Raw genomic sequence first — 13629 nt, 5'->3', positions numbered from 1 at the left:
AAGTCTCCTTTGTCTTCACTTTGGTTACATAAAAGGCTTTTGCAGGAAGAAAACTCTAATGGTTTAAATGCAAAGGATAACTCTATATGCAACCAAATATACAGTGATATTAGTTCAGAAGTAAGTCTAACTTCAAATATTCTTATTAAAATTTGTTAAATTTAGGTGCCTGGTTTTCATCATCATATTTCGATTTGTGCTTACTTTTTTATACAATCTAAATATAATAATGATGCTAGAATGTTGAAGTTTTGTAAAAATTTTAGATATTAGTTAATAATTAATTATTGAATGTTTGAATGACTTTTTTTAAACAAATGTTGAAAAACTGATAACATAATGTGTGCTGTTAATTAAAAGTTGTAGAAAAGTAATAATTTATTCAAAATTCAGTTTTAAACTATGACCTATATGTATTTTGTCACAGTCTTATGTTCTTAATATGTTTGGCTATTTTTGTTTAAAAAAATCATTTCAAGAGAAAAGTAATGTTGTGATATAGATCGTCTTTTATGACTTGACTCAAAATTTTGCCTTAACATGGTTTATATAAATGTTCAGAAAAAAGTTATTTATGTAAAGTTTTTAACTTTTTTGTCTTAAATTTTATTCTTAATGTTTGATAAGTCTCCTTTGTCTTCACTTTGGTTACATAAAAGGCTTTTGCAGGAAGAAAACTCTAATGGTTTAAATGCAAAGGATAACTCTATATGCAACCAAATATACAGTGATATTAGTTCAGAAGTAAGTCTAACTTCAAATATTCTTATTAAAATTTGTTAAATTTAGGTTCCTGGTTTTCATCATCATATTTCGATTTGTGCTTACTTTTTTATACCGTCTAAATATAATAATGATGCTAGAATGTTGAAGTTTTGTAAAAATTTTGGATATTAGTTAATAATTAATTATTGGATGTTTAAATGACTTTTTTTAAACAAATGTTAAAAAACTGATAACATAATGTGTGCTGTTAGTTAAAAGTTGTAGGAAAGTAATACTTTATTCAAAATTCAGTTTTAAACTATGGCCTGTATGTATTTTGTCACAGTCTTATGTTCTTAATATGTTTGGTTCCAATGCTCTAATTTTGTTAAAATAAATCATTTCAAGAGAAAAATAATGTTGTTATATAGTCTTGTTATGACTTGACTCAAAATTCTATCTTAACATAATTTATGTAAATATTCAGAAAAAAGTTATTTATGTAAAGCTTTTAGCTTTTCTGTCTAAAATTTTATTCTTCATGTTTGATATATCTACTTTGTCTTGACTTTGGTTACATAAAAGGCTTTTGCAGGAAGAAAACTCTAATGATTTAAATACAAAAAAGAAATCATTATACATCCCAGAATGCAGTGATATTAGTTCCGAAGTAAGTCTAACTTCAAATATTCTTATTAAAATTCGTTAAATTTAGGAGCCTGGTGTTCACCATCATATTTCGATTTTTGCTTATTTTTTATACAATTTCAATATGATGATGCTAGAATGTTGAAGTTCTGTAAACATTTTGGATATTAGTTAATATTTAATTATTGGATGTGTGAATGACTTTTTTTAAAGAAATGCTAAAAAACTGATAACATAATGTATGCTGTTAATTCAAAGTTGTAGAAAAGTAATTAATTATACAAAATACAGTTTTAAACTACTGCCTTTATGTATTTTGTCAAAGTCTTATGTTCTTAATATGTTTGGTTCCAATGCTCTAATTTTGTTAAAATAAATCATTTCAAGAGAAAAATAATGTTGTGATATAGTCTTGTTATGACTTGACTCAAAATTCTATCTTAACATGGTTTATATAAATGATCAGAAAAAAGTTATTTATGTAAAGCTTTTAGCTTTTCTGTCTAAAATTTTATTCTTCATATTTGATATATCTACTTTGTCTTGACTTTGGTTACATAAAAGGCTTTTGCAGGAAGAAAACTCTAATGATTTAAATACAAAAAAGAAATCATTATACATCCCAGAATGCAGTGATATTAGTTCAGAAGTAAGTCTAACTTCAAATATTCTTATTAAAATTTGTTAAATTTAGGAGCCTGGTGTTCAAAATCATATTTCGATTTTTACTTATTTTTTTATACAATTTAAATATGATGATGCTAGAATGTTGAAGTTCTGTAAACATTTTGGATATTAGTTAATATTTAATTATTGGATGTGTGAATGACTTTTTTTAAGGAAATGCTAAAAAACTGATAACATAATGTATGCTGTTAATTCAAAGTTGTAGAAAAGTAATTAATTATTCAAAATTCAGTTTTAAACTACTGTGTTTATGTATTTTGTCACAGTCTTATGTTCTTAATATGTTTGGTTCCAATGCTCTAATTTTGTTAAAATAAATCATTTCAAGAGAAAAATAATGTTGTGATATAATCTCAGGGGTCTGTCCAGACATTTTGTGAAAGGTCCGTTTTTGCAAAATTGTGAAAAAATTACTCATAATTTGTGAATATAAAATAAACGTTAAGTCACATTCTTTCAACCAGGGTCCGCTTTTGTGAATTTGTGCAAATAGGGTCCGTTATTGCAAAAAAACTTTTTCAAGGAGTTTTTAAATTGTAAAGACATACAAGATTATGCTGAACACTGTAAAATTATAATAAATAAAAAAAAATTGAATTTTCAAAAATAAACAGCAATTGCTGCAACTAAATGAGAGGGGCAACATACAAATATTTCGTATTTAGCTTTTACTGCTGAACGCAGAATATTTATTTCGAACGAATAAAGGAAGAAGCGTTTATCGAAGGAAGGAGAGTCTGTCGAAGACAAAACTTAGTTTGTTTACATCTGTCTCCCCCCCCTGGGAAGGTTTTATTCGATTAGCAAAACAATAATGAAGATAAACAAATTTGTGAAGGGTCCGATTAAAAGATAAATTATTTTGTGAAGGGTCCGTTTTTAAGTTAAAATATTTTGTGAAGGGTCCGTTGTTATGAAAAGATATTTTGTGAAGGGTCCGTTAACGAACCAAAATTTCTTTTAAACAGACCCCAGAGTCTTGTTATGACTTGACTTAAAATTCTATCTTAACATGGTTTATATAAATGTTCACGAAAAAGTTATTTATATAAAGTTTTTAAATTCTGTCTAAAATTTTATTCTTAATGTTTGATATATCTACTTTGTCTTGACTTTGGTTACATAAAAGGCTTTTGCAGGAAGAAAACTCTAATGATTTAAATACAAAAAACAAATCATTATACATCCCAATATGCAGTGATATTTTTCCAGAAGTAAGTCCTTAAAATATTCTTATTAAAATTTGTTCAATTTATGAGCCTGGTTTTCATCATCATATTTCAATTTGTGCTTATTTTTTATGCTATCTAAATATAATGAAACTAGTATGTTGAAGTTTTGTAAAAATTTTGGATATTAGTTAATATTTAATTACACAACCTTGCGATGAAAAAAATACAAGAGATCTGATATGCTGAAAGGAATACAATAATGAAAATTTTCCATCACATCCCATATTTTTGAAAAATTCAATTTTACTGAATTTTTTTATGAACATTTACCATAAATTGTTTTTCATTTTCGAATTAATTCTCTTCTTGCAGGACCAGCATTCTTCTTTGGTAAAATCTGCAAAAGTACCCCTCTATGACATCTTTCTCTCACTGTCCCTCTCTCTGTCACAATATCTCTCGACCATTGATGTCACAAAAATTCTTATCTTGGTTCGCTAACCTTTTAGGAATACTAGCAAGGGTAATCGGGAGTAATTTTTTGGAAGTATTTTTAACGTCTGCTTTTTTCTGTACGTTTTGTGAAACCTGGCTTCGAGTTCGAGACATTGTGAAAATTTCCCAGATGACTTTTGTTACATATGCGGTGAACATAGTGTTGTTAAAAATTGCATGAGGAGCATTACAGACTATTCGTAAGACAACTTTATCTTGCATATTTTTAGCATGAAACTCGGGCATCAGGCCAAATCGTGGGCTCCTCATAAAGTCTGTGTGATATACGCTTATGGCTCCAAGGAAAGAAGACTGCCTTATGGTTTGGAATTCCTATGACATGAAGGGAGCCTAAAAACCACTTCGATGATTGTTATTTTCGTTCCTGCCATGTTCGTGGCTATAACCGGAAAAATCAAAGGCTTATCTTATCTTGATAACATTCCATCAGCCATACGCCACGTTCCTCATGGACCTGATGTGGTTGTGCCTCCAACTGAATTGCCAGCCATCTCTTCAGAGTCTTCAGACTAGGAACATCCTGAAGTTCAAGGCTCCGATATCGAATATAAGCCATCTGTAGCCAGTTTCCTCTTTCCTTCTTTCAGGTTAAACTTAATGATCTGTCTAGATATCTGGGCCTTTCGAAAGAGGCAGTTGAATAATTGTTAGGCATCAGACTGAAAGAAAAAAACCTATTGGCCAAAGGAACATCTTTTTATTGGTGCCGGAATCGAGAAAAAGAATTTATTAAGTACTTTGATGAAGAGGAAAACTTGGTCAATTGTTCTGATGTTCCTGTAGTGATGAGCAAATTTAATGCCAACTACGATAAAGATGAGTGGAGGCTGTTTATGGATTCATCTAAAAGAAGACCAGGGCTGATTGTGCTCCGGAAAAAATCCGGATTTCCGGAATTTTCACTAACAGTGATCCGGAAGTTTCCGGAGATCGAAGGTCCAGGCGTTTCAAAAAATCATTGATCACGGAAGTTTCAGGAAATCAAATTTTCGAAGGTGGAACTTAAAAACACAGTTTATTTTATTTGTTTGTAAGGGAGAGCCGGAGAGATACTTTATAAGCTTATATTCATGATTAATATTCCATTTTTTATCAGCAAATAGTTATTATAATCATAAACTCAAGAAAGAAAGACGTATTGGTAAATTTCAATTACTTCTTCAGGTCATCATAGATATGTGTAAAATTTTAAATATATTTTAAGTAAGCTAAGAAATATTGAGAAAAAGGAAAAAAACCTTGTTTAAATTTCTTTCTAATTTTTCAATTTAAACTGCTTTTTTTTTTTANACTTTTTTTTTTAAACTCAAGAAATTTTCCGGAATTTCGACTTGGGCTCACAATCACCCCTGGAACACTGAAAGCTGTCCTTCTTCATCATAAGAGCCAGTATGCATCTATACTGGTTAGACACTTGGTATATTTAAAATAATGCTATGAAAACCTAGCTCTCGTTCTGGACAAAATAAAATATATTGACCACAGTTGAACCATTTGTGGTGATTGGAAAGCTATCTCCATGCTTCTTGTTCAACAAGGTGGATTTACAAAGTTCTCATGTTTCATTTGGGAGTGGGACAGCCAGGACAAAACTCACCATTGAATCAAAAAAGACTGGCTGAAAAGATAAAATCTTGACCCAGACTCAAAGAATATTATTTGAAACAGCTTAGTTGATTCAAAAGAGTATTGCTACCCCCTCTAAACATAAAATTAGGTGTAATGAAGCAGTTTGTTAAAAAAGATGACGATTGTTTCAAATACCTGTGCAATAAATTTCCAGGTTTTATCCAAGTTAAAAAAGGGAATCATTGTAGGTTCAGATGTCCGCAAATTCATGAAGCATAAAGCTACTGAGACTAACATGGCCACGAAAGAAAAAGAAGCTTGGGCTGCCTTCAAAAATGTTGTCAGTAAATTTCTGGGTAACTACTAGGATCCTGACTATAAAGCATTTGTAATGAAAAGGCTGGACAAATTAAAAACTTTGGATTGCTCCACGAGTGTCAAAATGCATTTCCTTTACTCACATGGTCTTTTTCCTCGAAAATGTGGGAGCAGTCAGCGAAGAACAAGGTGAAATGTTCCATTAAGATATCAGAGATAGGGAGCTTAAATATCAGGGAAGCGAGGACAAAAACATGCTCGACGACTACTGTTAGATGCTAAATCGAGATAGGCCTGAGATTAAGCATAAAAGAAGAGCACCGAAGATAAGTTTTAGTGAAAAATGAGCATGTACTTATATAGAAACGTTTTTCTTTTGTTTTGTTTTTTGTTTCAAACTTGCGTGTACACATACACAATGTTTTCTATTCTTGGTCAATCATTTATTTTACGTAAGTTACTTTAATGAAAACAAATTAAAATGGTATGTTGGTGATTTTCTTCTAGAAACTGATGTAAAAAGTTTCAATTCAAGGAACTTATTGTTTTTTCTCTCTACCAGAGGTGAGTTGTATGATCTGGCAACCGTATTTTTCATTCATTTTAACCTACAAAAAATTAGCCGGTCGATCAAAAATTAGTTTACCTTCACAAGAATTAATTTAAATAGATTCAAATGAAAAAAGAAAAACAGTTACCATATAGTACATGCACAATGGTTTGTGTGAATTCCTTTCCAAATAGGATTTTAGTAAAAACATTAATATCGATTTTACAAAAAATTCTGACGTGATAGTGGTAAATAAAGGTCATTTTCGGAATCAGCACATCAAATAACATATAAATCAACAATAACTTCTCTTGTATTTTTCAAAAACTTCAATTTCGCAGGTTTCTGTTATTGGCTGTATGAATGACTTTTTTTAAACAAATGCTAAAAAACTGATAACATAATGTGTGCTGTTAATTAAAAGTTGTAGAAACGTGATTCTTTATTCAAAATTCAGTTTTAAGCTACTGTCTATATGTATTTTGTCACAATCTTATATTCTTAATATGTTTGGTTCCAATGCTCCAATTTTGTTTAAAAAAGTCATTTCAAGAGAAAAGTAATGTTGTGATATAGATAGTCTTGTTATGACTTGACTCAAAATTCCGTCTTCACGTGGTTTATATAAATGTTCAGACAAAAGTTATTTTTGTAAAGCTTTTAAATTTTGCTTAAAATTTTATTTTTATTGTTCAATAAATCTGCTTTGTCTTCACTTTGCTTACATAAAAAGCTTTTACAGGAAGAAAGCTGTAATGATTCAAACGCAAATACGAACTCATACCCAGACTCTAGTGATATTTTTCCTGAAGTAAGTCTAACTTAAAATATTCTTATTAAAATTTGTTCAATTTATGAGCCTGGTGTTCATCATCATATTTCAATTTGTGCTTACTTTTTATACAATCTAAATATAATGATGCTAGAATGTTGAAGTTTTGTAAAAATTTTGGATATTAGTCAAAATTAAATTATTGTATGTTTGATTGACTTTTTTTAAACAAATGCTAAAAAACTGATAGCATAATGTGTGCTGTTAATTAAAAGTTGTAGTAAAGGGATTCTTTATTCAAAATTCAGTTTTAAGCTACTGTCTATATGTTTTTTGTCACAGTCTTATACTCTTAATATATTTGGTTCCAAGGCTCCAATATCATTTAAAAAAATCATTTCAAGAGAAAAATAATGTTGTGATATAGATAGTCTTGTTATGACTTGATTCAAAATTCTCTCCTAACATGGTTTATATAAATGTTCAGAAGAAAGTTATTTATGTAAAGCTTTTAAATTGTAACTAAAATTTTATTTTTAATGTTCGATAAATCTTTTTTGTCCTATTTTCGCTTATATAAAAGGCTTTTGCAGGTTGAAAATTATAATGCATCAAAATCAAATGAGAACTCATCATACCCAGAATTCATTGATGTTATTCGAGAGGTAAATCTAACTTCAAATATTTTTATTAAAATTTGTTAAATTCAGGAGCCTGGTGTGCATAAGAGATGAATATATTTGTAATAAAATTTTTACTTACTGTTACTGAAGAAACGAATGTACAGTCTGCAAAAAAAAAAAAGATATCACCCTGAATAACGTTTGTTCTAATGATCGGATTTTCTCGTACTAAGGGGCAATCTTGATCTTTCTTGGGGGTGACCTTAAATATGCAAATTATTTAGTGCTAACTATTGATTAAATCCCAAAATCGGACACAAAAACTTACTTTCTCTGTATAAGCTTATATATTTCTTAAACATATTTGGATTCTTAACTTTTAAATTATAGGGGGTAGCCGTAATCTGGAAAATATGGCCCCCATAGTTTGGTCAGGAGAGCAATCCAAAGTTCGGACCCATTTAATGTTAATTTCACTTTTTGTGTTTATAGTCATATTTTTAAAACTAATTATGCAATTAAAAAAAATTTCACTCACTTATAAAACTTATTTACCCAAAGATAATTTCATGCAAAAAATAATTTTTATGAATTATTTATTATTTTTTGTAATTTAATTGAAAGTGAAAAAATATTGAATCATGAGGTATGAATTTTTTTATACCATATTAATCTACCTATTTTTCTATTGCAAAATCTGAAGTTTGAACTGTTTTTATTTAGTAGAAGGTGAGAAAAATTAAATGTAATTATTTTTAAAAAAATAATTTGGTGACAATGAAGAAATATTTCGTTAGATGAAAAAATCCTCGTACGACATAAAAAAGTAGAGACAACATAAAATAACCCAAATAATGTCTGATATAAAGTTCATGTATTCAAATTCTCAAAGCTTAGAAAATCATCTGTAATTTATAAATTGATTGAAATTTTCATTGCAAAGGTGATTTTAAAAGAAAAAAATCTTTGCTTTTTAGACAAAAATCAGCTTAAAAATTGTCAATCGCCTAGACACTTTGAGTTATTTTCTATTAACTATTATTTACTGCGAGACTCATTAACTGCTTATTAACTCTGTGAGAAATCACAGAACATTATTTCAATTTTTTAATAGTTTAAAATTTGTTTCTTAGCAACCAAGTAAAATTAAGTATTTTTCTCTTGAATTAGTCTATGGGTTATCTTAAAATATTCATTTGCTGTGGCGACTTTACTTGGCCGTTATCAGGGGCTATCGCCAAATATATAAATCTTTGTCGAACCAATTTACGACCCAAATTTTTCGAAATTTTGTCTATTCCCCCAATTTCAAGGATCAGGATTCCAAATATGTAAAAAAAAAATATGTTTATTCAGAGGAAGTACGTTTTTGTGTCTGATTTCGTAACTTAATTAATAGTTAGCACTAATTAATTAACATATTTGAGATCACCCCCAGAAACCATTAAGACTGACACTTAGTTCGTGAAAATCCGATCATTAGAACAAAAGTTATCCAGGGTGATATAATTTTTTTTTCGTACTGTACCTTATATTGAATAGTCTTATTTGTCATAGTTTGTTATTATATTTTTTGTCATTGTTTGAAAAGTGCATTGTACATTGTGCTGCAATTGTGTGTACAGAAGATGTGAAGATAGCAATAGTCTGAGGCATCTATCCGAAAAGAACATACAAGTTCTAAATCCATATTATTTTTAACTTATTAAATTTTTTAACAAACAAATATTTGACTCTGTCAAAATATTTTATGAAGAAACTACAATTTTCAAATAATATTAATCACATAGATTTAGGTCATTAATATTTAAATGGACTTTATGTTTAGGAAAAACATAATGAGTTTTTGGAAATAATAAATTTTTACTATGGAAAAATTTCAAAATAAATTTATTTAAAAATGAATTTGATATATGAATTTAGATTTGTCTAAATATTTCTTTTCTTTTCATTTCTTTGTTTTTTAATTAGTTAAGTATTTTTTACCTTCTTTGTAGCTTCCAGTTATTACACTACCCTTTTTATGGGAATCTTATGCAGGAATTAGTCCCAGGATTTTACACTCCTCACCTCTGCATGCCACTGCTATAGCAGCAGAACATCTTTTTCACCAATCTGGTTTAACTCTTAGGTTTAGTCCTAGCTTTTTTTTCTGGTGTAGACTTTCCAGTATCAAAACAGTTTTCCTTATGATAATTTTGAACTGCTAATTTTTAGAAGATCTAAAATTCATCCTGTGATTTTTTTTAAACCAGGTTAATTGCAGGAATCATATACCTCAGGGAAAACTCAGGGGATTTAAATTAGCTAGAAAAGCTCAGGGTGAATAAAGAAAATTGCTAAAAACCTAGAAAAATTTAAAACTGGAAGAAATTGAAATTTTGGGATTTTTTTTCTAAGAAATTTTTTTAAAGGAAAAACAATTTTTTAATTGAACCCCTTTTGCAAAGTTTTTAACTTTCTGACATAAATGTGTCATTAACCAAACCATTTTTATTGATATGGCAATTTAGCTTACAAAAAAGCCTTCATTGAAACTTTAATTTTTTTTACTTTCGTGTTTGAATAAGTAATAATAATAAATAAGTAAGTTGAATAATTAATAAGTAATGAGTGGAAATGTATAACTAAATGGTTATTTTTAAAAGAGAATTTCTGTCCTTAGATATTTTAAAATTGTATTAAATGCTCTAAATTATATTCTAAAAAGGTTTGGAAAAATGTAAGTTTTTTGAAAATTACATATAGCTTTCTTAAAGTTGATGTAATATTTGTCATAATATATCTGTTTGCATTTTTAATATTGAGAGCACAAATAAGTTTCTGCTGTTTTCTATAAAAAATTAGCAGTTTATTGTGAAAAAAACTGTTCATTATCTTTTATTCAAAGTATTTTCCATTACTAGACTCTACATTTTCCATCTTTCTGAGAGCATTCCAATACCACATCAGAATAACTCTTCATCTTTCAAGGATATTCACAAATCGACCCATTTCTTGCTTTCTCTAAATGATGTAAATTTCTGCTCAGACAGATCATGTGCCATCAACTAGAATAGGTGATAATCTGGAAGGGCAAGGTCTAGCAAATACGATGGGGTAGGACTTACCATTGAAGTGTTTCCAAATAGCAAAATCAATTTGCATGCAAAATTGGTGTTAAATGTCTCTTGTCTTCAGTTCCTATGGAACCCAATTTCCTTGTATTTGGATCATTCCCAACGATTTTAAACATTGTGAAATTGTTTGCTGAGTCACTTATAATGCAAGTGCAAGTTTTTTTTGCGTTTGAAGTGAATCTTCCAATTCCTTGTCTTTGTACAATTTCCACCTTCCAATGCGTTCTTCGTCCTCCACTTCAAACTCACTGCTTTTTAAACTTCTAAAACCACTCAAGACAACTTCTTTTACTTTGAGCAGCCTCACAATAGGCTTCTCCGAGCAATCGATGCGCCTCTGCTGCAGATTTCTTCAAATTAAAGAAGTAAATCATAAGTTCCACAAATGACCTCCTTTTGGCCTAAAACGTGGCATTTTTGCAATTACATAGTGCTAATACGGAATCACTAATACTTTAAGGTTATGTTGTTGTAAGATGATGAACAAACTTTCAACACCAGACAATTTCTACATAACTTCTTCTGGTAGTGTCACCTTGTGACGAACGGCAGGAACTTATTTGTACACCCAATATTACAGTAGGTTTAGGTCATAAAAGTCTTAGCCCACCCCCAAAGGTGTATACGAGTACACTGAAGAACTCGGTGCGAGTACAAAACTGCAGAAAGTACAAGATAGTGGCATGAGTGCCTTCACTCTTGCCAACAGCAAAGCCTTGCATCAGAAGGGAGCACCAGAAGCTCAAATCGTGGCATACCGGGTTAAAGCCAGTGGGCAAAACCTCCTCAGAAACCCAGCACCTCGGGTGTCCCACTCACCCGTATAACATATATATATATTGAAATATTTTAGGTTTTTTCTCTTATGAAGCCAATAGCTCAAGACCAGTTATTGTTATTTCGATAAATACACAATTTCAGGCGAACTTAGGTTTAAAATACTGGAATACTTTATTGTCCAATTGAGGACAGGGTTAGAAAAAAATGAGTTTTTTTTATAAAAAAAAAACCCTGTAAAACCAGATTTTCTTATGATTAAACTAGTTTTTTTAATTTATTTAAAGCAAAAAGGTTGAATAACATGTTAAGCCCAATATTAAAAGTAATTTAACTATTAAAAAGTTTTTCAGAGATCTTTTAATCTATTGATTAATATTTTCATGAAGAATACAAACAAAAATATTCACCTTTGTTCATAAACATGTGAACATAATGAAAAATATATAACGACTAAAACCCTTGAATAATTTTTACAACTCTACGTAATAAGCAAATTAATATTTAATACCTTAACTATTTTTTAATAGGATTAAACCTATACGTAAAAATTAGTTTACTAGTTTACTTCCTTGATAGTTAGTATATAAAGAAATGTCACAATTCAGAATTATTTATTTTAATCTCCTTATTTAAGTAGTATACAACTAGTAGATTTAACATCAATTAATTGTTCTAAGTTAAACATTTGTTTTTATTTAATAAATCAATACAAATTCTAATATGAGTCAGATATTCAAGGCAATGTAATTTTTTAATTAAAAATATTTAAAATTCATAGAATGGGGAAAAGAAATGTAAAAGAAAAATTAACTGCATAAATATAAACATATAAAATAGTAAAAGTACATTTTTGTAAGAGTTAAAAAAATAAGGAATAAAGTATTTTTTTAACATGGTGGAGTTTTAAATTTAACAGCATTCTTATTAACGTATTGCAGCATTAAATAAATAAGAAAAAATACTTTATATATATAATTCTTTTTAATGAATTAAATATTTTTCTTTAACATTTTTTTAAAAATATTATTAAAAATGTAATATGGAAATTACAATAGAGAATATAAACATGCTCCATAAATACAATGGAAATTTATTTAAACTGGTGGCAAAAACAGGGATGAGATTTTTCCACTTTTTTAACTTTTGCCTCTCGAATTTCAGCCTTTTTATCAAAAACTCTGATTCTCTAATAGTTTTTTTTCATAAATATTCTGCTTTTTCTAAAAATTCAGTTGTTGAAATAAAATAATTATATTTATTTCCGATTATAAACGGAAAAGTCAAACTGTGTCATAGCTGCTAACTCTTCCGCATTTTTACTTGTTTTAGCTATTTCCTCTGCTTTTGGCTTTTGCATACAGAAAATAAAGTTTTCCGTATTTTTATGTGTCCGCCAGCAAACTCAAATTTGCGTAATTCTGATGTCGCTACTTCCAGTTTGCTAGCACGAAAGCAAACAAAATAATAAAAAATAGCGGATTTGCGCTGAAAATATTTCTTAGCTCATTCAACTAATCTTGTGAATTTTTATTTATTATTGCTAAACAAAAACAATACAAACTAGCCTTTTAAAAATTCTAAGTCCAGAATCTGCTAATATCTAGATTCTTATTCAAGCGATTTTAATATCAAACATCAAATTTTGTATTTACCTGATTTAAAAGTTGTGTATTTCGACTCTAATTCATGCGATTTAAATATGGTTCATTGTTATTTTTATTTACAAGATTTAAAAATCCAATATCACAATTTTACTATCAAACATCGATTTTTGTATTTACCTAGTTTAAAAGTTGCACTTTGTGATTCATATGATTCGTATTCAAGTGATTTAAAATTTATGCATCGTGAGTTGTATTTACGAATTACACATCATGATTTGTGTTTTCGCATTTTTTAAATTGGATATAGAGTTTCATGTTCGCATAGTTTAAAAGCCACATATCAGGATTCACATTCTCTCAATTTAAAATCAAATGTTGCTATACTTATTCACACAATTTTAAAATCAGGCATGTGATTCATATTTATGTGATTAATATTCATACAATTTTAAACTTAATCATCAGGATTTATAATCACATGGTTTAAAAGTTTGAAAATAGCACTTTTCTTGTCAAATTTTTGAACATCATAGCTACTTCATATTATATATATATATATATATATA

General features: G+C 28.8%; 1 protein-coding gene across 15 annotated transcripts in view; it reads left to right on the top strand.

The window, feature by feature from the left end:
• LOC107443630 (dentin sialophosphoprotein) overlaps nucleotides 1-13629 on the top strand; it is a 137090-nt gene that overhangs the window by 115987 nt on the left and 7474 nt on the right. For 10 of the 15 annotated variants that reach the window (XM_071188400.1, XM_071188404.1, XM_071188405.1 and 7 more), the window contains 7 exons: nucleotides 46-120; nucleotides 670-744; nucleotides 1301-1375; nucleotides 1928-2002; nucleotides 3180-3254; nucleotides 6908-6976; nucleotides 7531-7602. In XM_071188400.1, coding sequence (XP_071044501.1) covers nucleotides 46-120; nucleotides 670-744; nucleotides 1301-1375; nucleotides 1928-2002; nucleotides 3180-3254; nucleotides 6908-6976; nucleotides 7531-7602 — 516 coding nt within the window. The remainder of the gene's footprint in view (nucleotides 1-45; nucleotides 121-669; nucleotides 745-1300; nucleotides 1376-1927; nucleotides 2003-3179; nucleotides 3255-6907; nucleotides 6977-7530; nucleotides 7603-13629) is intronic. The other 5 variants (XM_071188406.1, XM_071188408.1, XM_071188407.1 and 2 more) reach the window with 5 other exon arrangements.

The sequence above is a fragment of the Parasteatoda tepidariorum genome, chromosome X2, assembly GCF_043381705.1.
Source record: "Parasteatoda tepidariorum isolate YZ-2023 chromosome X2, CAS_Ptep_4.0, whole genome shotgun sequence".
In the NCBI taxonomy this organism is placed as follows: domain Eukaryota; kingdom Metazoa; phylum Arthropoda; class Arachnida; order Araneae; family Theridiidae; genus Parasteatoda; species Parasteatoda tepidariorum.
Note: the sequence above shows the minus strand (reverse complement) of the source record. Positions and strands in the feature narration are given on the sequence as shown.